This window comes from Scleropages formosus, chromosome 13 (assembly GCF_900964775.1).
Source record: "Scleropages formosus chromosome 13, fSclFor1.1, whole genome shotgun sequence".
Classification (NCBI taxonomy): domain Eukaryota; kingdom Metazoa; phylum Chordata; class Actinopteri; order Osteoglossiformes; family Osteoglossidae; genus Scleropages; species Scleropages formosus.
This window is the reverse complement of record NC_041818.1, coordinates 27,567,924-27,588,847: the sequence shown is the minus strand read 5'-3', so window position 1 is coordinate 27,588,847 and position 20,924 is coordinate 27,567,924. Positions and strand designations below refer to the sequence as shown.

The window sequence follows — 20,924 nt, the reverse complement described above, 5'->3', positions numbered from 1 at the left end:
CTTGGGGTAAGTACCTTGCTCAAGAGTGGCGGGGACTGAACCTGTGACTTTCCGATCCAAAGGCAGTAATTCTAACCACTATGCTACCAGCTGCCCCAGAAGTGACCATTCCAAAAGGTTGGGAAAGTTTTAAATATAATAAAAAAGAAAAAAAAAAAAAAGCACAGGGAAACATTGTGTAGCAGAGGAAAGACCGTAAGGGGATGGGGCAGGACAGGACAAGACAGAGCAGGCACCTTGGTACAGCTGCAGAATGTGCCCCTGGAGGCTGATGGGCACCACTGGCTCAGGGAGCTCCTGCAGAAAGAGGCGCAGCAGGCTGACGGCTGAAGCTAGATCAGCTTCTTTCTCCAGGTCCACCTCCTCGCCGCTGTCATAGCGCTGCCGCAGCCACTCCACACGCTCTGCGTTTCCATTCACCAGGAACAGGCCCTCCAGGTCCAGGCGCCCTGCAACATTGTTGGCAAAAAGCAAGTCAGAGGCCTGCCACCATGGATTAGAAATGTACCTTGCAAGGAGGTCCAATGGCCACTTGACAGACTTCAGCAATAATAGCATTTAAACCTAGTTCACATTCCTTCTTGTTTAATGTTTAACGCAACGATTTTATGAGTGGAGAATGCTGCTTTGTTTATGGGATTGCCTTGCAGTAAGAATTCTCTGTGAAAGGGAAATTCCAGGCTGTCGTTCAGTACACTGACCTTCGGTGTATATTACTCAAAAGCTTAGCATAGTGAAACGCCTATGCAATTTCACTCATTTTTAACAGGATGAAAGGAGGTACTGCCACGGAACTAAGCGTAACAGGAAAAACCAAGTTATACTTCAGAATGGCTTGATGTAAATGCATGCTCTATATCACTGTACAATACTTGGCAACAGTTTCTGCACCCTTTGTGGAAGCCAACACTTCAGCTCACTTAACAGGTCTCTTTTGGCACCCAGTTTAAAGAGAAACAGACAAAAAAACATTTTCATTGGCTGATTAGTTTTTGGGGAAGTTATGAAAGTGAGACTGCAATTATAATTAATACAGTTGAACATTCCCCATTGAAAGTCAAAGAGATTACAGGAAAGGGAGAACCAGGAGTCGCACTGAATCAGCCCAATTCCCCATAAAATTTACCGGAACTGAAAGAATACACCTAGGATCAAGTCTCCCTAAAAACAAATCAGACTTGGAAGGAAACTTCATCAATATACTAAATTACACTAAAGGACATGCAAAGACTGCACCAAAAGCAACCAATAACAACTCTGGAATAGACTAAAACTTTACACATCCAAAGTTATTTCCTTACTCAGTATGCACCGAGGCAAGCAAATGGCAGAGCAAGTGTTAATACGTGAACTTAAACTTTTCCCCTCTTATCACCATTTTCAGTATGTGAATACTACAATTAGTGAAGTTTGCATGTTTTGTAACTAAGAGGGCCTATAAAAACATTATTTTGAGGATCTATTATTATTAAACCATCTCTACTTTTGGGTTAAAAAACACTATACTCAAGAATCACATGTCAGCATGCAAATCTCCTCTCCTGTTGTAATGTACTTCGTGTATTGTTCTGAGATGCACGCCACTTTGCAGAAAAGCACCTGCTAAATGAATTTAATGTAGGAAAGTTTTCAGCAACGAACTACCAATTATAATCGATAACATCTATAATCAATAACTTTCAGGTAGCTTCAATCTGTGTCCACTACACACGAATAATCACAGTGCACATGATTCTCAGACTGTCCCTACCAGGAACAGTGGAATATGACCCATTGAAGAGTTTTAGAGAGTGTAGAGGATAAACCAACACTTTCTTGCAGCAACCCACATAGCACATATTGAAAAGCACACAAAGTCATCTAATGAAATCATTAAAACCAGAGCACTCCACTGTCATGTGTCTCTAATTTACAGCTTAACGAACATCCATTCAGAGAGCATCAACCTGAGAAATCATCTTAGGTGCATCTTCCTGACCCCCACAACCTGCACCTATCTTAAACTACTGGTGCCACTCACCATGTTCCTCTATGTACTCCACAATATGCTTAACCAGCAGGGGGACCTCCTGCCCGGGCTGTCCACTCTGCCGAACCTCTTCCAAAGGGATCCCAAAAACCCTGGCCGTGCTGAGGGAGTCGCTGAGGGCAGGAGAGAGGCTCTTCCTCATCGCTTCCACAGCTGGGCTGCTTCCTTTTGGTCTGAATGTGACATCAGAAAAGAGGAGTTGGGATGAGGGGGGAAGAGATGGTCAAAGAGAGGAAGGGGCACAGTCAACACTTGTGCACTTACACTGAGACTATCGCGATCATCACTAAAAAGAGGGTTGTACCATTCTGAATAGGAAAGTTCAAGTAGGAGATAACCCCGTCACAGATTGTGAACTCAGCCCTTATCAACTGTCTCAGAGACTTGCTTTTTATGTAAGCGCAGAAGTCACTGGGCCAGTGGTTAACCATGCCAGCATGTTGACACCCAAAAGGTAGCAGGTACTGAGCTGCAGTGCAGATACTCTGTGTGGTGCCCAGCTCCTCTGAAACAGTAACACATCCTCTTGAAGGCAAGAACCTGTGCCTCAATCCCATGAAGATGGAGAGCAATCTTCCACTTACTGGATATTTTCTTTACAAACTAGTAATATATTACAACCATTAAAGAACAAATTTTACAAACCTCAAAACACTTTGCCAGTATGCAAAACATACAGGAATTGGTTATGGTTTGGTGGCAAACATGAAAACACAGGACAATAATGATACACAATACAATCACGATGCGAAAGCAATAAATAACCAGATAAGTGCAAACTTCAGCGAATAATTTATAGAACACGACAGTACAATGAAAAGGAAACTAACATGTTTTCGTTATTGTTACAACCTGTGTGCATAATAATGACAAAATGGCTGTGGAAGAGGGAAGAAACTCACCTTTGAGCACGCAAACACCCAAAAGTTCACTTTAGCTCCTACTCCGCCCACTCTCGGAAAATCGAATGGTCATCTATGGCTGCTTCAGGTTGTGGCAGAATATGAGCCTGTAGTTCCTCATTGACGGACCGCAAAGCCTGATCAGGACTTCAGTAGGTAAGCTGGGAGGAGAGAGGAAATTAAAAAAAGCACCCAGATCCAAAAATTAAGTACTGCATATGAAATACTGATTAGTTTTCTACTCAAACATTTTAAAGAGAGGAAATGCCAGTTCAGCTTTAAGATGCTGCTATCACATCATATGCAAAACAAGCAGATAATACTTTTGAGGAACTGTAATCCCAAAGGAATTTATATGCAGAAGCTACAGGGCAGAACACCCCTAATTTCGTATATAAGACACTGCAGATTCTTTCATCTGTGATAAACATCAACAATTTAGAGACAGTGGCATGCAGGAATCCAAGGGTGTAACACTAACTCTTTTACTAAAGTTGCGATATGACAAAACAAAACATTCCTCCAGCATAGCCAAATAGCATTATGTTAGAATCATAAAAAGGATGAAGGAGTACTTTTCTCATCTTGGAAATGGCATTTCTACTCTTATTATAGCACCATGACAGGGACGAATCAACATATGTGCTGTAAAGGCAACAGGGGCTGTAGCGGTTAGAGCTGTTGCTGTGTACTTGAAGGACTCAGATGTTACTTCCATTGCTTACAATCACATCCTTGACCAACATGCTTACCATTAAGCTCTAATAAAAACACTCAGTGGGTAAATCATTGTAACTAGCTTAATGTATTTTGATTTGGAGATAGAGACAGCAGCCCTGCAGAGGTGAAATGCATTAACTATTCGGGTAAGTCCTTAATCATCCAAAGTTGCTGCATGCTTGCATCCATTCTTGCTTTAGTTACACAAGTATTACTTTATTTTGCCTACCCTGTTCAGGACATACCAAGGTGAGAAGCGCCATTCCTCTCCATCACAGCAGTCGTCCACTACCCTAAAGATGTAACGCCTTCCAAATAACCCGAAGCCGCTGCATGCTCAATATCAAAGTACTATCTGAAGACAGAAGCAGGGCACCAATACTGCCATGGTAAAACTTTGCTGCTTATGTGGGTCTCAGCTAGCCCCCGAGTGTAAACATCTTGCTGTTTGCAGGCAGTGGTGAATAAATTACAGGCCTGTTGCAGTATTAATCCTGTGCGCCCTTTTCTACCACAATGCTGGCCATTGTTTTGGGGAGATGGGGGGTGGCAGTGGCATGCCTTTTGCCGAGATGCGATGCCCGTTTCCCTGACACCCTAACCAGCTTGTACGGAGACAAGCATGTGGCATTTAGGTAGAGGCAAATTTTTCCATAACAACTCAAATCTTCAGTCCAGCACTGCTTTGGCTGCTAAAAAAACCCAACCATCACATGCATGCCCATAAAGAATACATTTGCCCCATGTTATGTGAATTTAAAATAAATAAATACACACCATCTTCGCCTGGTACTCCTTCCTTACCCTTATTCGATTGCCCATGCTACCAGAAACAAGGTCTTTGAACTGTGCAGACAGAGTTCTCTTCCAGGTCATTCAGGTACATTTTAAAGAAGAGCAAAATTAGAGAGGGAGAGAAAACACTGCATAATAAAATGAGCAGTCCAAACCCAAGTACCGAGCATGTTATGTATACCCAATCACTGGTATCAAAACACTGCCTTCAAGCACAATTAACATTTCACTTGGTCTCAAATCAATCTTGATGTATAACATCAGTGTACAATCTACAGTATACCAACAATTATCAAGGACATTGGGTTTTCTCTATCAGTTCTCGTGACTATTTATGAGCAGTCAAGCTATTTTTTTTTTCCTTTGACCAGGATCTGTGTGAACTTCTCTCTCAGCTCCCAGAGACTCCATTTAAAATATCTCACACAATCTCTCAAAAGATCTCTTTGTAAGCTTATTTAATACCAGCTGAGTCATTTTTCACTGCAGGTTAACCTGTACCAGGCCACTGCCTGAGGAAAACCTTAGTTTAGAAAAGAACCTACATGTCTGAGCTGAGCAGGCCACAAAACCCAGCACTGGTATATTACAAATTCACTGCACTTTCAATGTTAAAAAAACATCCACTTTAGTAGTGTCCTTCAGTACTGCTCACATTTCTACAAGTACACGCAGTGATGTTTGGTCCTTTGTACAAAGATTATCCATTCAGAATCTTCCTCTGCACCTCTCCAGCAGTTCCTTCTTATACAACAAAGCTCACACAGTACTTGCAAGGCTGTGCATATAAATACAAAACTTCAGAAAAAAATAATTTTGTTACATTAAAATGTGCTTACAGAACACATTAAACCCTAAATGTTCCAACAGCAGAATGACTAGAAAAAGATGGCAAAAAAACTCCCATTGTGCAGAACTCTAAAATTGGTAGGGAAACACATTTTAGTTAATCAACCTATAGTACCATAAAACTAGACTATATTAAAAGCTACACTACAGTGGAAAAAAATTAGAACCAAGATATGAGACACTGCACCTGAGCCACAACTGACAGGATGTGTAGCAAATAACCACACAAAACACACACGTGACAGCGAGAGACGAGGCAACGTTGTCAAGACGCAACTGTCCGATAACGTTTTTGGTGTTATACATTTTTCAACAAATTAAAAAAAAAAAAAAAGACAAAAACAGCAGCTGACACAAAAGCTCATATCTCCCTCTATGACACTGGGTTAGATGCAACCCTAGTACCTGATGTTGGTATCAGAAATTGCATAAGATAAAAGAAAGCACAGGAAGTTATGTCCCTGTCACCATACTCACCAATACAAACTGAAATGGCGTCATGCAAGCAGTGACGAAAGAATGTTTGACTCATCTCATTTGCACCATCATCAAAAATAAGCACAGGATAAGGTCTGTGGAATGACCACCTGGTTTTTCTTGTTCTAATCTATTTTCACACCAAGAAGCCAGCTGTACTGCCCAGGCAAAACCCATGACTAATTGTGACACAACAGGCTCATGAACCAGCATTAACATGCTCTTACTTACAGCACCAAGGAGGCTGTAATTTGCTTTAATCCTCATGTAAAAATCATAGCCATGCAAAAATGAGCCTTAAGAATCCCACATCACTACCTGAGTAAATCCAGATTTTTGAGTCTACTGCGACATACTGCATTGAAATGTCTGCAGCCCAACAAGTCTGACCGGTTTCTGTTTTTACATTGTGATAACATTTGTTGACAACAGCACAGTACACACCAGATACTGTAGAGATGGAGAAAAAGCCAAAAAAAAAAAACACTATATGCACAAAGCTATTACAAAAAACAAAACAAAAAAAAAAAAAAAAAAAAAAAAAAAAATCTAGAGACCCCTGAAGTACAACTCAAGTTGCTTGCTCAGGAATGTCTAACAGCCCACCAGCTTGCGCTCCAACCTCAGCAAAATGCTTTACAAACTTCAAACCAAGTAAAGAACTTGGCTTTGTCCCCAGCCAGGCACATGAACCGGGCGTAGAGCAGGCAAATGATCGAGTGTAAACAAAGCAGATACTGTCAGAAATGAAAACGCCTTGGTTTTTACATACACTGCATACAAGACAAAGAAGGCATTCAAAATGGAGTTCTGACTGCCAGTGCAAGCAGACTATCTGCTGTAAGTGCAGCCGCAAGAACGCGAACAACCTGGAATCTGCCACTAGGAGTACTGCGCTCAATCTGTGCAGAGTGCAACGGGAAAAATCCCCTGAAGGACAGCTGGCTGGAGCAGTAATCTCAACAGGACACAATCAGCATGTTTTGAAGGGCAGGGCACCTCCTCAAAGCTTCTACTGTAGCTGAGCAGAAACTGCATCCAAGCTCAAAGTGGGGCAGTGTGTACAGTGGAGGGTTTCTGAGAAGCAGAGGTATTGTAGCAGGTATTCTATCTACTGCCCTTGGAAGTGGCAAGCAGGCCTGATCTACATCGTACACTGCAGCCCATCATGTTTTTGTAACACTGTGCCGTTGTCCAAAAGGGATACATCCAGCCCATCAGGGAGTGCTGGATTTTTCAGAAGCCTTGCCTGCACTGCAGACCCAAGTGAGTTTGTGTGCCTTTATCTGTCAAACTCTCCAGAGGAGCAAACAAAGTTTCCTAAATTACACCAAGTTTGAAAATACCTTGACAACAATATCCAAAAACCAAATTGCAATACTTATTAGCAGCTTGTGACGAAACTCTCAAAAAACCAGACCTGACTTGTGTCTGCTGTTGACACTGATTGTCCCTGGACCTATTGCATACGTACAAGTAACAAATAAAATGAAACCAAACATACTCAAGATCAGTTCTTAACTTTGAACTAAACCATTAGAACAACTAACATTTTTCTAGGAAGGGAAAGGAGCAAGGGACCTTTACTTCCTGACCACCTGCATAGGCACAAACTTTGGCCATTTATTTATGGGGACATGTCTTTCAGTCATACTTTTCTGCTGACCTTGTTTTGAATTCAGCCTTGCATGTAAGGCATAGCTATTGTTCTTCACGAGGAGACATTTTTGTTCCTCTACGGAGTTCTTTCAATGGTGCCATAAATATAATAAACTCAAGGGATTCAGGATCATCCATTTATGGTAATACTGCTGAATCAATCAAGTAACAGTTATATTTTAACTGTATTTAAGAAATCAGGAGTTTGTGTGATCGCTGACCAAGACAGACCATTGAGTAAGACACTTAGTCAAACACTAAATACTTTTGAACAGAACTAATCTCTGTAAACTGCCACACTCAGGAAATGACAGGTAAATTATAATGGACAGCACATACCTTTGTTATACTTGGACAGAAAACCACGAGATTGCACTAAGAACTGTCTGACAAGCCTGACACCGACTGTTTAACAGGCACTTAGTTACAGGCTGACAGTCTAATCTCATGTCTTTTCCTCATTAAGAAACTGCCTGTCACTTCCTTTCAGTCCTCTGCAGCTTTTAAGTTCATTCCTGCTTAGAAACACTCCTGAAAACCATTCAAGGCTGACTGACAAAAGAACATAAAAAAGAGGCGTTGCTAAAAGCCAGTGCGGAAAACACGGGTTTGTTTCCTTTGAGTACAGGGGGCAATGAATAAATAGAAGTATAAACAGCATGTCATTAAAATAAGAGATAAATCAGGACTACAGCGGTGCTGCAAATTCCTGTAAGGAAATTGTTTTAAAAATATTACATTTTTAAACCGTTTGACTGACTGTCGAGACATTACAGAAAACAGCTGAGAAAACAGCCCTATCAAGTATCAAGGAATTTTATTACGTTTACAGACTTCAAAAACAGTTCATTTAGTTGCAATGTTCAATTAAATATGCAATAATGCATAGAGCTTAATTAAAAATTAGGAGAGGTAAGGAAAAAAGGGCTAGGAAATAACCCACTTCAACAGCTTCAGATATTTAGAACAATGACATTTGCACACAAAGTACACCTTAGCTAATATAAAATTCAAATCAATCTAACTTACGTAACACATACTCAATATGATAATAGAATTTATCATATTCAGTACGTATATGAACTGGACAGCCCTAAATCAGAAAAACTAACAACATGCCAGCTGCATGCACACGAGAAAGTGTTACACAAGCAAGACTTTTGTAAGGGAATGGCATATCACACAACTGTCATCTTTCTGAGTTACATGTGATCACGGTTCCTCTCCATCTACAAACAGGTGTGCCCTGAAACACAAAAAATGACTCGGCATTATGTGAATGTGTACACCCAATGCCTCGACTCCAACAAGATGTGAGCACTGTGTCTGAAATTGACTGCACTGAGGGTGAGCACTGTAAAGGGTCTAAATTCAAAACATACTACTGGATAATACTGTGCAAAAGTAGTTAGAGCAGCTGCCCTGTAGTCAAAGGAGTCAAGTTGCGATTCCACCTCCTACTGTAATTCTTGATCAAGTTACTTATTCTGAACTGAAACAGCAAAAAAATGACCCAACAGTTTTAAAAAAAAAGGACAAATTACTGCACGTACATTAACATTCTAAACAGCTGTGGATAAAAGCCTCTGATAAATAAAGTAAATGGAAAAAATGTATAAAAATGAGAAGCTAAAAACAGATCATGATGGTCAACACTACAGACACCACAGCCATTTTTCACAATACAATAGTTCAGTAAATCAATTTTTTTTTACACACACAGCCATCTCAATATTTCAGTATTTTTATAACCACTACAACCTGCATAATAAGGAGGGAGGCTGTCAATCCAGCAGTTCCATGTGTTCAGTCGTCCTCGGTTATAGATTCCCATCTGAAATTTTGTGCCCCCCCCCCCCCCAAAATCATGTGTCAGATCATGGAGGGCAGACTCGGGTCCCCTACATCCTCCGGTTTAGTGTGCAAACTCCACCCTACCTCTTGGTACAGCAGCCGTGTCACCGTGTGTCTCAGTAGCAAAGTCTTGTGAGGATGTATTTTCCCGCTGCATCCTTGGCTGTTTATGAACACACAGTGCACACAAACACAGGGCGCCCCAATGTTTTGTCATGACATCTCCGATCTCGGCGCACACTCACTGACTGACTGACTCTGACACACGACTGTGTCGACTTGCTAGCCTAATGCTACGACGTGTGCTCATCATCCCCGCCCGCGATAACCACCGCCGCTCCTCGCACACGGCAGAGCGGCCCCGGAACGAAGGGGAGGCCACACTCACGCGGCGTTCTTTCCCTTTCATTTACCGGCTCATGTCGTGACCAGCGCGCGCCAAATGGAAAGAGGAACCGCGGCGCTCGGCTGCTCGTTGAAGCGCTAGCTAGCTAGCTAACGTTACCTAAACGATGAACAATCATGTGTGCAATAAATATAATTAATAATGTCCCGCCCTAGACACAGCCAACGTTTCATTTCGAAACACGTTCCTTACAGCACATTTCCGAAATCCAAGAATAAAGATGAGGGAACAAGGCAGCTGAGACATCATGAACGTTCGTGAGGAACAAGCACCAGTGATGTGAACCTACCAGGTCAAATCCGACAGTGATGTCCACAAGACGAACAATTCAAACAAGCATCTATGGTTTATCAGCTACTGTGCCGGACGACTCGTTCGTAAACAGACGAAGAAAAATCTCATAACTCGCTAATTCAAAGACAACATTTCGTCTCCGTTCCTCGTCGGCCGAATTTTTCTAAATTTAAAAAAAACATCCGCCTCAGGTTAGCTGCTAGCCGTCGCTCTTCGCGAAAGCCGTCTCACGCCCACCGCGAGCCTCAACTGCCAAAGTCCTGGCGCCACCCCTTCTCCCTGCGCACGCGCATCACGCCCGCCAGCTGCACGATCCGGCCCGCATTGCTTTGCCCCCCCTTCCCGTGCGCATGCGCACCGGTGCTCGCGGGCGGGCTACTTCCCGGTCTGGAGTGCGGCAGTCGCGCGCTACTAACGTCTCGCAACATTTCTGGAACGTTCGCTGTACTAGGCGGTAGAGCGGAGAGGAGCGCTGAATGCGCGGTCCGAGTTGCAGAACTTAACTTTAAACCTAATTGTACCCGTGTTTTTAATTAAAATATATACACTAAATCGGTATATGGGTGAGCATAGTGCAAAATTATTAATTCTGTCCAAGGAAATAGCCCAAGAAAGACGTTTTAGTAATGAGGCATCCGATGGATGCAGCAGGCAGGGTTGCTTTTCTGGCCTCAATATGGAGGTTCTGCACACTGTCCACTGTCAGCCTGCACTTGTTGTATTTACTGCTGTGAAATCCTGCTCTGTTTGAGCTGTTTATGGGACCGGTTTCCTTCAACCGGCCACCAGCACATAATCACAGTTGGTGTTGCTGTAAAATGGCGGTAAAGAGCAGTAAATGAGTGGAGCCGCCGTTAGGCCGAGGGATGGAGGACATGAGGCGGTCGCTAATAAGAAGTCCTCTGTGCGTAACGCACGTACAGGTCGATACAGTGTCACTTGTGAGAGTTGACGCGCGTCTGGGACACCGATGTGGAGGGAGGGTGGCACAGCGAATAGCGCTGCTGTCTCAGTGTTTGGGTGGTGCAAGAGGACGTGGGTTCGATACCCGCTCAGCCTGTGGGGAGTTTGCATGTTCTCCCCGTGTGTGTGTGGGTTTCCTCCCACAGTCCAGACATGTTGTTGAGGTTCCCCCAAAGTGTGAGAGAGAGTGTGTTCCGCTGGCGTATGGATGAGTGACCCATTGGCTGATAACACTAGACAGAATCCATTAGAAGTTGCTTTGGTGAAAAGCATCTGATAAATTGAAATTGGAGGGTCAGTGTTTTTCCTTTTTAAGGCCAGATCTTGCCACCTGAAGGTTGTTGGTTCACAACCTATTCTTCACTACTGCTGTAGTACCTTGAACAAGGAAAGTGCAGTACTTACCTTGAATTACTACATTAAAATGCCCAGTTGTACACAGTGGTCAGACATCGTATTTGAAATGGGATATTAGCCTCAGCCAAGAAATGAACTAATAATATTCTACACGCTCACGGCCACATCCTCTGATTGATATTCCGTTTCTGAAATTTTAAAAGTACATAAAAGGACTAATCCCTATTTATAGCAATCCCACAGTATGTTAAACACTACGTTGGCGATACAGTGTGACTCGGTGTTGAAGTGGAATGCCCGGACCCTCCCAGACTCTCCATGATCGTTACTGCAGGTTACCGTAGTAAAATGACAAGCTCTCTTCAGCGAGAGGCTTTGGGCATCACCTACTGGCAAGACTTGGTTTTGACAGTTACCGTGTCCTTATGTGTCTATTTACTGTATTATTACTATAATAATCATAATTATCTTTATGTTATGCAGTGCAAAAGCCATCAGACAGTAGCATTATGCAGGTTAGCATAAAGGTATTTACACAGGAATATAAAAGTACATCATGTAATATAAATGTATGGGGCTGTTTGCTGCACATATCAGAACTACAATGGGCTTTACTTCACCGGCACAGAACAATGTGAAGCCATTGACCTGACACATTTCCCCAAAGCAACTTACAACATTAAGTTATTTACCCATTTATACAGGTGGGTCACTTTACTGCAGCAACTTAGTGTAAGTACCTTGCTTTTGGGTACTGGAGATAAAGATGGGATGTAAACCTGTGACCTTTGGGTCCAAAGGCAGCCGCTCAAACCACTATGCTACCAGCTGTCCTGCTTGTTATCCCTCTCAATCTACTGTAAAAGGTCTGTATCACAGCAGATTATAAACATAATGGTACTGCATGAGAGAACAGTGCATCAAATCCAAATGGCTGTTGCCTGATATTTTCATTTCAGGCTCACCTGGAGACTTTAAAGCAAAATGGCAATTTTGTTTTTTGTGTCTATTTTTTATCGTTTATTTCTGTTCATAATACATATTTACATTTATTCATTTAGCGGACACTTTGCTCAAAAGGAACTTAGTGATTTACCCATTCATGTAGTTGAACAAGTTTTGCTGTATCAATTCAGACCGAGTACCTTGATCAAGGGCACTGCAGCAGGAGGTGGGATTCAAACCCTGGTCTTTCAAATCCGGAAGGGATTTAACCACTACATGACATGCCGTAATTCGGTACACCCGCCCCCGGCTCTCTGAAACCTGGTCCCAGGACAAGGTGTGCAGTCTCAGAAATGTAGTAAAACTTACCCAGCTGTGTAAAGGGGTAAATCATTCTGTTATACAAGCCCAACAATGTAAGTCCCTCTGGAGACAGGAATGAGATAAATTAAACAAAGAATAGATGGGATTGTTTCAAATTGTTTTATTGCTTGGTCATTACACACTGTCCTTGGAATGCCTAGAAAAGTTTTGTTGGGTCATACGGCCCAACGAAAAAGATCTGATATATCTGTTATGGAACATTTAAATAGCAAAATGATAACTCAGTAATACATAACATTACACTAAGATATATTAAATGAATTTTACCATATATACTATTGGATAGTGGCATATTTACAATCCGCTTATTTATACATTTGTATATATATATATACGATATAAAACAAGGAAAACGCACAGGTTTAGCAAAGAAAAAAAAAATATACTTAAACATTCGGTTTGGTGAAAAATGCAAATGCTAGTGTACGAAAGGCATGTGGAATTGAATTGTACAAAATGCTTTTCCTCCTTAAGGAAGAGTCCGTGTGTATGTGCGCGCGCACTCTCTCAACAGCCAGAGGACCGTTCTGGAGAAGAGCATTTTCCCCATGGGCCCTGACAACACCCCTCCCTCCCACCAAAACAGGGAAACTGGCTGAGATCAGAAAATGGCAATAAATCACATCTCAGTGGAAACAGCTCTTTGTAAAGATCATTTCTGACCTTCTTGTGTTAAACCTTCTCAGCACTTTTAATTTCAAATTACAGCACTGACTTAAAACTGAATGCACAACCCTGAAAAACTGGATGATTAATAGTGTTTTTCTGCTCCTGCAAATGTTGAAATTGGTTTGAGATTCTGCTTCATGTCCCATCACTGAAATATCTGAACACATTACCCACCATTATGTAAACTTAGACAAAACCATGATTTGGCCAGACAATATGCCTCTTATAATAATTTGCTCAAGAACTTTTTTTTGCTTATTACTGGTATAGTAACATATTTCAGTATAAAAAGAAAAACCTAAAACCTGGGCTGTTATACGTGGGGGGGGAGGTTATAAAACATTACAGGGTTTTTACTGAAGACCCCCTTTGATTTTAGCTACTGATATATGTGACAGTCCTGGAAAGCACACAAACATCTCCGGGTAAATTCCCGGTGCTACAATAGTAAGCAGGTGCTTCCAGAACACAACAGTCCCACGGGAGATATATGGTCCCGGGACAAACGTATTCTACCCAAAAACAATATGGACCAGATCTTTGAAGGACTTTTCCCCCACACGGGTTAATTCTGACACAGGTACATAGTTGTAAATATACACATATAGGGCACCTACAAATCAAAATTTCAGGTCAGTTCCACTAAGATACTCGCTTCAAAAAAAAAAAAAAAAATGGCACCACCACGTTACAAAAGATCCTTCGTCCTTGATAAATCCCAGCCCTATATCTGAGAAAGCCATATTTGTTTATTTTGGGATATGTCTTGTGCTTCGTGCCTCTTTCCACTCGAGTGTCCTGGAAAAGCTCAGGCCTCGTAGACCCTGCACAGAAAAGCAGAGATGCGATGAGAGAACAGGAGAGTACGGCTCTAAGCCACAAAGATGACCTTGTTTACCGGTGTCCCAGTTCACATCATCATCATCATCATCATCATCATCATCATCATCATCAACCCCACCACCGCTGTTAAAGCATCAACATATTTCTATCATATTTAGGTCAGACACTTTGCGAGTCCCAAGTGAGTCGCCTCACCTGTGCTTATCCTTCCAGATCCTGAACCACTTCACCAGGTTCTTGGTGCTCTGCAGCTTGGGGTGCAGGCAGTACTCCTGACCTTTGAACCGTGACACGTTCTCCATGGTAACACTGCGCAGTGAGAAAGATTATTTTTATGAAAAGCAGCATCATGTCGGAACAAAAACCCTAAGCGACACGGTCACGGTCACATGCGTTAGAATCCTGCAACCCTGGCGACGGCTCACAGCACCGATGGCAAAGGGACTCGTACCCCAGCCTGGCAGGTGGTCGGGTCTCTCCCACGGACACGTCAGGTTTACGTGGCCAGATGAAGCTCCACTTGGACCCAGTCATGTCATTATGGCAAAAGAATGAAGGGGAGGAGCCACACCAAATGGAGGAGGGGGTCACTGCAGGGGGTGGCAGTCACCCTTGAATCTTAACCTTTGTGACAAGCTGGTATCGGCAAGCCGAGGAAGAGAAGGGCCACACTTTTCCGGAGCATGCCGGGAGCCGTTTTCATACGCCTGCCTTTTCATTTGCACACACCAGCCAAATATTTGGCGCACAGCTATGCCCAGAATCCAGTGCGGCCCTCAGTGGGCTGATCCCAAAGGGCACAACTGGGCCAAATGAAGGCTGTAGCGCAGGAAAAATAAAGGCTCAGCCCCAGTGTATACCGAGTTAAAGCAGAAATCGGTGTAGTTCATACACGATTCAAACAGCGAAAAGTGTACAGTTTAACATCTGAAGATATCATGTAACTTTTTCTGCCGGAAGTCATGGCAGTTAAAAGGACTCCTGCAATACTGCAGGTGAACACTAGGTGGACACAAAGAGCAAGCTGCCGCTGTCCACCACTGGCGGAGGAAAGAGCTGGAAATACTTCAACGGGTAGATCACCCCTCAATATAAAGGGCATCCACACCCTCCACGCCTGCAATTATTTAGGGCGATGAAAAGCAGGGGGCCCTCATGAGCGAAGGGCTGCTGCTCCAGCTTTCAGCAGGAGGTGAGCATGTGCTCTCATGTAGAGAGGAAGGCTCTCGTCGCCTGGGAAAGCCTCTCCATCCAACAACAATGGCTCTCTGTGTGACGGGTGGCCTGGACAAGGACGCGCTTTCACAACGACAGATCAAACAGGGTGAATAAATTTAAAAATGACGCAGAAGATGGACTGAGTAACCGGAACTCAGCGAGCTGGAGACGTAATTTTGTACAGGAAAGGATGAAAGTCGACCACGTTCTCACTGGGCCAGGCAGGTGACCCCCGGGAGGAAGAGGCTACAAGGGGAGACTGGCCCGTACAGAGTCTCAACCTGTGGGCTCTTTTGGCAAATTCAAGCCACAAGAAGGCTAGGAAATATACAGGTTCAAGAAAGTCAAGAAGCACGATGTGAAGTCATGATGGGAACTGGTCCAGCTGCAAAGACCTAAGTAACATCTGAAAGTCCAGGAGAGATTGACAACAATTTATATCCCTGAGCAAAATATGCACATAAAAAGTGTTTTAAAAAAAAAAAAGCTTGGCAGCAAACAGATGTTATCCTCTTCCCTGAAGGATGTTCTGGAGATGCAGCACGGTGCGTTTCCAGCAGCTGCGGCTCCTGGTTTGAGCCTTACTCAGCGCACGCACAGCTGCAACACCCTTCTGCGTATTAAATGGGCAGGTCGAGCGGTGGGCACCTCTCCAGCGCCTACTGGGGGCGCTCTGACAGCAAGCACCCAACAGCAGACCCCGCTATCGGGGGGAGACGTGAGGTTTCCCAGCCTGACAGCAGTGCTGGTAAATAAAGAAAAGGACATCCCACCTCTCCATGTGGAACATGAACGCGTAAACATTTCTTACAGTGCATAAAGCAGTGGACACAAAAGTAACACGGGGGGTGGTGTTTGGTGCTAAATTAAAAAAGATAATTAATTAAAAAAATGCTTACAAAATCATCTTCTCCTGACAGAAAGGGTGTTTAGGTTTGATCTCCAGCTTCTGCACGTCCTTGTAGCGGATCTTGGGCCCCTTCCGTGTGCACCTGCACTTGTACGCTGTAAAACAGAGGAGAGGTTTCACACTGCAGCGTGGTAAACCTGGTGGGGGGGAGCAACAGGTCAACAGCTCCATCCCTCAGCCCCGCGTACGCCCTCGCCGTCACCCCGCGCTGCTCCGCACTCTTACTCCTCCTGCAGTAAATCTCTGTTTGTCACACACAGACAGGTATGACCGGAGCACAGTGCGCCGAGACATTTATATGATCTGTTCCTTTATCTGACGCTTTTCTCCAACGCAACTTACCCGGCGGCACAAACTGGTAAACCAGTGTAACTTTTACCTTATCCACTGGCATCAAGATGCCTCATAAAGCACTACAGCAGGCGGAGCGATTTGGACACCGGTCCCCTGACTGAGCTCTAACCGCTACGCCCCCCTCCCCGAGCGCGAGCGAGACCCGGAGCAGAGGGCAGGAGCGTTCGTTCCGGACCGTTCCGCTGTCGAACCCGGTCGCTTTCGCAGGCAGCTGGTCCAACAGGGCCTGCGAAATGTCAGCCTTCGCTCTGGATAAACAGGGAAAAACTGCAGAGCGCAGTGTCTGACTTATTACTCTTATTTTTATTATTGTTTATGGAGCTGCTGCCTTTGTCCAGGGCGACTTACTGGGGTGAGCACCACCCGAAATCAGTGTAAACAGAGTATGAGTAATAAATTAAAATTAAAAAAAAAATGACAAAATAATATGCTGAGTTCTGAAACAAATCCATCCGTTCAGCAGGTGAACTGGACTTCTTCAGCTGAGGTGGTGTGTGTGTGTGTGTGTGTGTGTGTGTGTATATAAACACACAGAAATCGTTCGGATCGATTCTTACGGACTCACGTGACACTTATTTTATTACGACCGCGTTAAATTCATGTGTCATATTATATTCGTCACAAAACACACTACTGTACTGTACTACTCCAGCTGTTACCTGTGCGAAGCGCACCGAGCGCGCGACTGCGGACCAAAGGCAAAGGTCAGGTGTAAAAGAACGCGCCGGCGTGCAGCCTGTCTCTCTCTCTCGCTCGCTCTCTCACACACACACACACACACACACACACACACACACACACACACACACACACACACACACACACACACACTGCTGGAAACATAAGGAGCGCAGAACTCAGCGCGTCGAAAACAAAGGAGACGGGGACAGGGGGACGCGCGCGCGCGCGCGCGCAACGACGGGGTCCCTCCACCCCAGACTAGTACCAGCTGAAAAGTAACAAGAGAAAAGAAGAGTCTGAATATTACATATAAATATTGATGATTCTCCTGAAAAACCACACTGCGCGCGCCTGCACTTGTCTTGTTCGGACCAATAACGACGGCGCCAGTGAGTAGTAACGATCCTGTCAGTGTCACACTGACTGACTTGAGTATTTACGGCGCAATAACGAGGCGAACGGCGAGCTCGGCGGGACACGGGACGGTAAACAAGGTAAAGCACGTTACCGTCCGCGCTGGGCGAGCACGCGGCAACCAGCAGCAGCACGAGAAGGAGGAGCGCCGCGCCGCGCGTCATGTCGCCCGCAGCCGCCGCTCTTCTCCGCGCGCACAGGTCTCCTCAATCAACTTCACGCGCCGCACAAGGAGCTGCACGAGCTGCGCAAGCGAAGGCTGCTGCTGCTGCTGCTGCTGCTGCTGCTGCTGCTGCTGCTGCTGCTGCTGCTCCCGCCCGTCTGTCCGCGTGTCCGCGTAGCCACGCGCCGCCGCCGTCGCCGTCGCCGCCGCAGACTGAGTGCCTTCGCTCGCGCCTCGCTTTTTAACAAACCGCCGCTCCGCCGACTTATTAATATGCAGGGCGAGCGGACGCGCGGGTCACGTGGACGAGGCGAGCGGCGCGCACCGGGGGGAGGGGGCGGGGCCGGGCGCGCGCCGCTTCTCGGTGTCTCGCGGCGAATAACGGTTCGCCGAAGTATTGGAGCAGCTCGAAGGGACCGCGCACGTGCCGGCGACACCTGTGCAGGTGGACCGAGCGGCCGTGACGTGTCGGGTGCAGCATCGGTGCGGAAATATATGCGCCTTCAACACGTCGTGATTATTTCTCATTTCTCTGCTCAGTCTTTCAGGCACAGTAGTTAGTGACGCTTCATTCTTTCACCCCGCCCGTGCAGGAGATAAAATACAAAACCGCACAAAGTCACGTGTTCACAGCCCCGCCAATATCAATATTTAGTCATTGTTTCTCTCACTTCTTTCTTCAAGGAGCCCGTTATATTTTAAGGCTTCTGACTTTACGACACTTTGCCCGCCTGCAGGGCAGGGTAGTATTTACCGTGTAAATTCTCAGCCAGTACCTGGATCAGGTAAGGGCACAGCAGCGGGAGGTGGGATTCAAAGCCAGCACCTTCAAACTGCAGTGACCGTAAGGATACTACCTGCTTCTCTTTGATGTACCCTGCCTTTACCGTGGTGTGAAATCAACAGCATTCTCTGTCAATGTGCAAAATGAGAAGCAAGGGTTCAGGGATGCTTCTAGAAGTTCAGCAGCGCTCTCTGGACTTAGGGGACGAGCGCTCGCGCCCACATCTTGCCGCGATTACGAGAACGATGAGAACTGAGAGAAAAACACGGGCCTCGGAATCTGGCATTTTTTTGCGAAGAAACTTGAACTCTCGACCTTCTGTTCCTGCAAATTACGCCACGTCTGCTCGAGATGGTCCACGGCGTGCAAAGCGGAACGTGATCTCATCCGGCGTGCTCCTGCCCTCGCCGCGCGTCCCGCCGCGTCCGGCACGTCTCCGGGCTCCACGGAGAGATTGCTGCTCCCGTGTCTGACGGTGACCCGTGGGACTGGAACAGGGAGATGTTGATGGAGCTTCACGGGGCTTGGAGTGATTGATGACGGGGTTTCTTCACAATACCTTAAAAGGTCTTGTGTGTGAGTTGGGTTCACCGCTGAACCCCGGTGCAACAAAAGCTCGTTTTGCTTCTCCTCGTTCCGCCTGGAGGTTCGGCAGTCGGCTCGTCGAAGCCCGCCGACTCCAGCGCTCGGACGGCAGTACCCTCCTTCCCTGTGTCCGCTCGTTGAGTCTCTCTGTGTACTTCGATGTGCGCTACCTGTCCTTTCCAAACGATGTCCCCCTCACGGCACATCTGTTCAAAGCTGTTGTCGATACCGAATTACGGGACCATCGAGGGATGATAACAGTTTCCCCTTGTGTTGGCAGAGCTGCCTGTGTGGTTAAAGCCTTCCAGAAAACAAACAAACAAACAAACAAAACGAAACTACATTCCTCCTGCGCGTTACTTTTCACTGTCCTCCTTCGCGGAACGAGTGTCCCCTCATACCTGTCATATGTGGACAAGAAAGGAAAACTTTCCAAGATATTCATTTAGCTGACACTTTTTTTCCAAAGTGACTGACAATGTTAAGGTATTTACAATTATTTACTCATTTATATAGCTGGGTAATTTTTACTGGAGCAGTTTTAGGGTAAGTACCTTGCTCTAGGGTACTACAGAGGGAGGTGAGATTCAAACCTACAACCTTCTTTGTCCAAAGGCAGCAGCTCTAAACACTACGCTACCAGCTGTCCCAGTATCTTATAGTCTCCCTAATGTTTAGGCGCCAGTTTTTTTCTCCTCCCCATATTCCGTATGAAATTCACTTTTGTAAGAATTAGTGTTTGCTTACAGAGTTCATAATATATTCATTCTATGACATGCATTTTCCCGAGAGGACGTTCGTAATAGATAAGGTAAAACAAGCCAAGGGGGGGGGGGGGGACAAGGAAGGATGTTGACATGAATTGAAAAGGAATGTTGTAAGAATGGATTTCATACTTGGGAGGGTGAGAACAACTTGCGGAAGTGGGGCTCTCTAGTTAAAAACTGGGGCAAGTCTGTCAACTCGCAATCAGACACAAAAAGCGAGCCGCCGGTGCCCTGCTGTTGTGCTTCTGAGTAACACATTCTAATGGAAAACAGAGAGACGCACACATAACTGCACCATTATTTACCCAACAGTTCACTTGTGCAGCATGATCTTCCCTTCTCTGCTCTTTTGAAGGCTCAGACACTTTACATATGAATGAACACATTTACATTTATCTATATAAGAAAACGCATGGGCGTAAACACGTCTTTGTTTAGCCGAGCGAGTTACAGTCTTGTGTCTCTGCTGGCTCTGAAATGCGTGGCGATGAGAAGGGCATTTATCTCCGCTTTTCGAGCTCATTCACGGAGCGGAGAGGATGCCATGGGAATATTGGCGCTGCTGGGCCGGAGTCACCGGCCAAGCCTGTCATCCCAGCTGTCACCGTTCGTACGGCGGCCTGCGCGGTGTCTGTCGCGTGTCTGTCGCAACTTTATGTGGAGCGATGGGCGTGCAAATTCGGCCAACATCTACCCTCCCCTCCCCCCCGAAACGCGTCCTCGGACATCCTTGAGGAAATACGAACAGCTGCGTGTTTAGAGGGTAAAGATGAGGCACCGCAGCCGCGGTCACTGTGGATAGGATGTGAGCGCTGGGACGGTGCCATCCGGCTCTGCTGCGTTACATCTCTTGCCGCGTTTGGTTGTGTAACCAGACCGAAATCGTAGGTATCAGTCAGAAG

At 45.2% G+C, this 20,924-nt stretch overlaps 2 protein-coding genes across 5 annotated transcripts in view; both read right to left on the bottom strand.

Moving 5' to 3' along the window:
• fam13b (family with sequence similarity 13 member B) overlaps positions 1–10,242 on the bottom strand; it is a 30,378-nt gene extending 20,136 nt beyond the window's left edge. For all 4 annotated transcript variants that reach the window (XM_018733626.2, XM_018733630.2, XM_018733629.2 and 1 more), the window contains exons 1-4: positions 9,981–10,242; positions 2,932–3,092; positions 2,021–2,202; positions 237–449 (exon numbers count right to left, since the gene is read on the bottom strand). In XM_018733626.2, coding sequence (XP_018589142.2) covers positions 237–449; positions 2,021–2,171 — 364 coding nt within the window. In that variant the 5' untranslated portion in view covers positions 2,172–2,202; positions 2,932–3,092; positions 9,981–10,242. The remainder of the gene's footprint in view (positions 1–236; positions 450–2,020; positions 2,203–2,931; positions 3,093–9,980) is intronic.
• A 2,478-nt stretch (positions 10,243–12,720) lies between these two features.
• cxcl14 (chemokine (C-X-C motif) ligand 14) lies at positions 12,721–18,071 on the bottom strand. Its single transcript, XM_018733330.2, has 4 exons — positions 17,818–18,071; positions 16,264–16,369; positions 14,342–14,455; positions 12,721–14,127 (listed from the first exon to the last, which is right to left on the bottom strand). The coding sequence occupies exons 1-4, from the start codon at positions 17,885–17,887 to the stop codon at positions 14,112–14,114; spliced, it is 306 nt and encodes a 101-aa protein (XP_018588846.2). The 5' UTR covers positions 17,888–18,071; the 3' UTR covers positions 12,721–14,111.
• Between the last annotated feature and the right edge of the window lie 2,853 nt (positions 18,072–20,924).

Bases quoted from the DNA above. Each gene is read 5' to 3' on its own strand.
- cxcl14 (XM_018733330.2), bottom strand. From the start codon at position 17,887: ATGACGCGCGGCGCGGCGCTCCTCCTTCTCGTGCTGCTGCTGGTTGCC. The intron at 16,370-17,817 runs GTAACGTGCTTT...TCTGTTTTACAG, and splicing joins GTGCTCGCCCAGCGCGGACG to CGTACAAGTGCAGGTGCACA. The intron at 14,456-16,263 runs GTAAGCATTTTT...CTCACTGCGCAG, and splicing joins TGTCAGGAGAAGATGATTTT to TGTTACCATGGAGAACGTGT.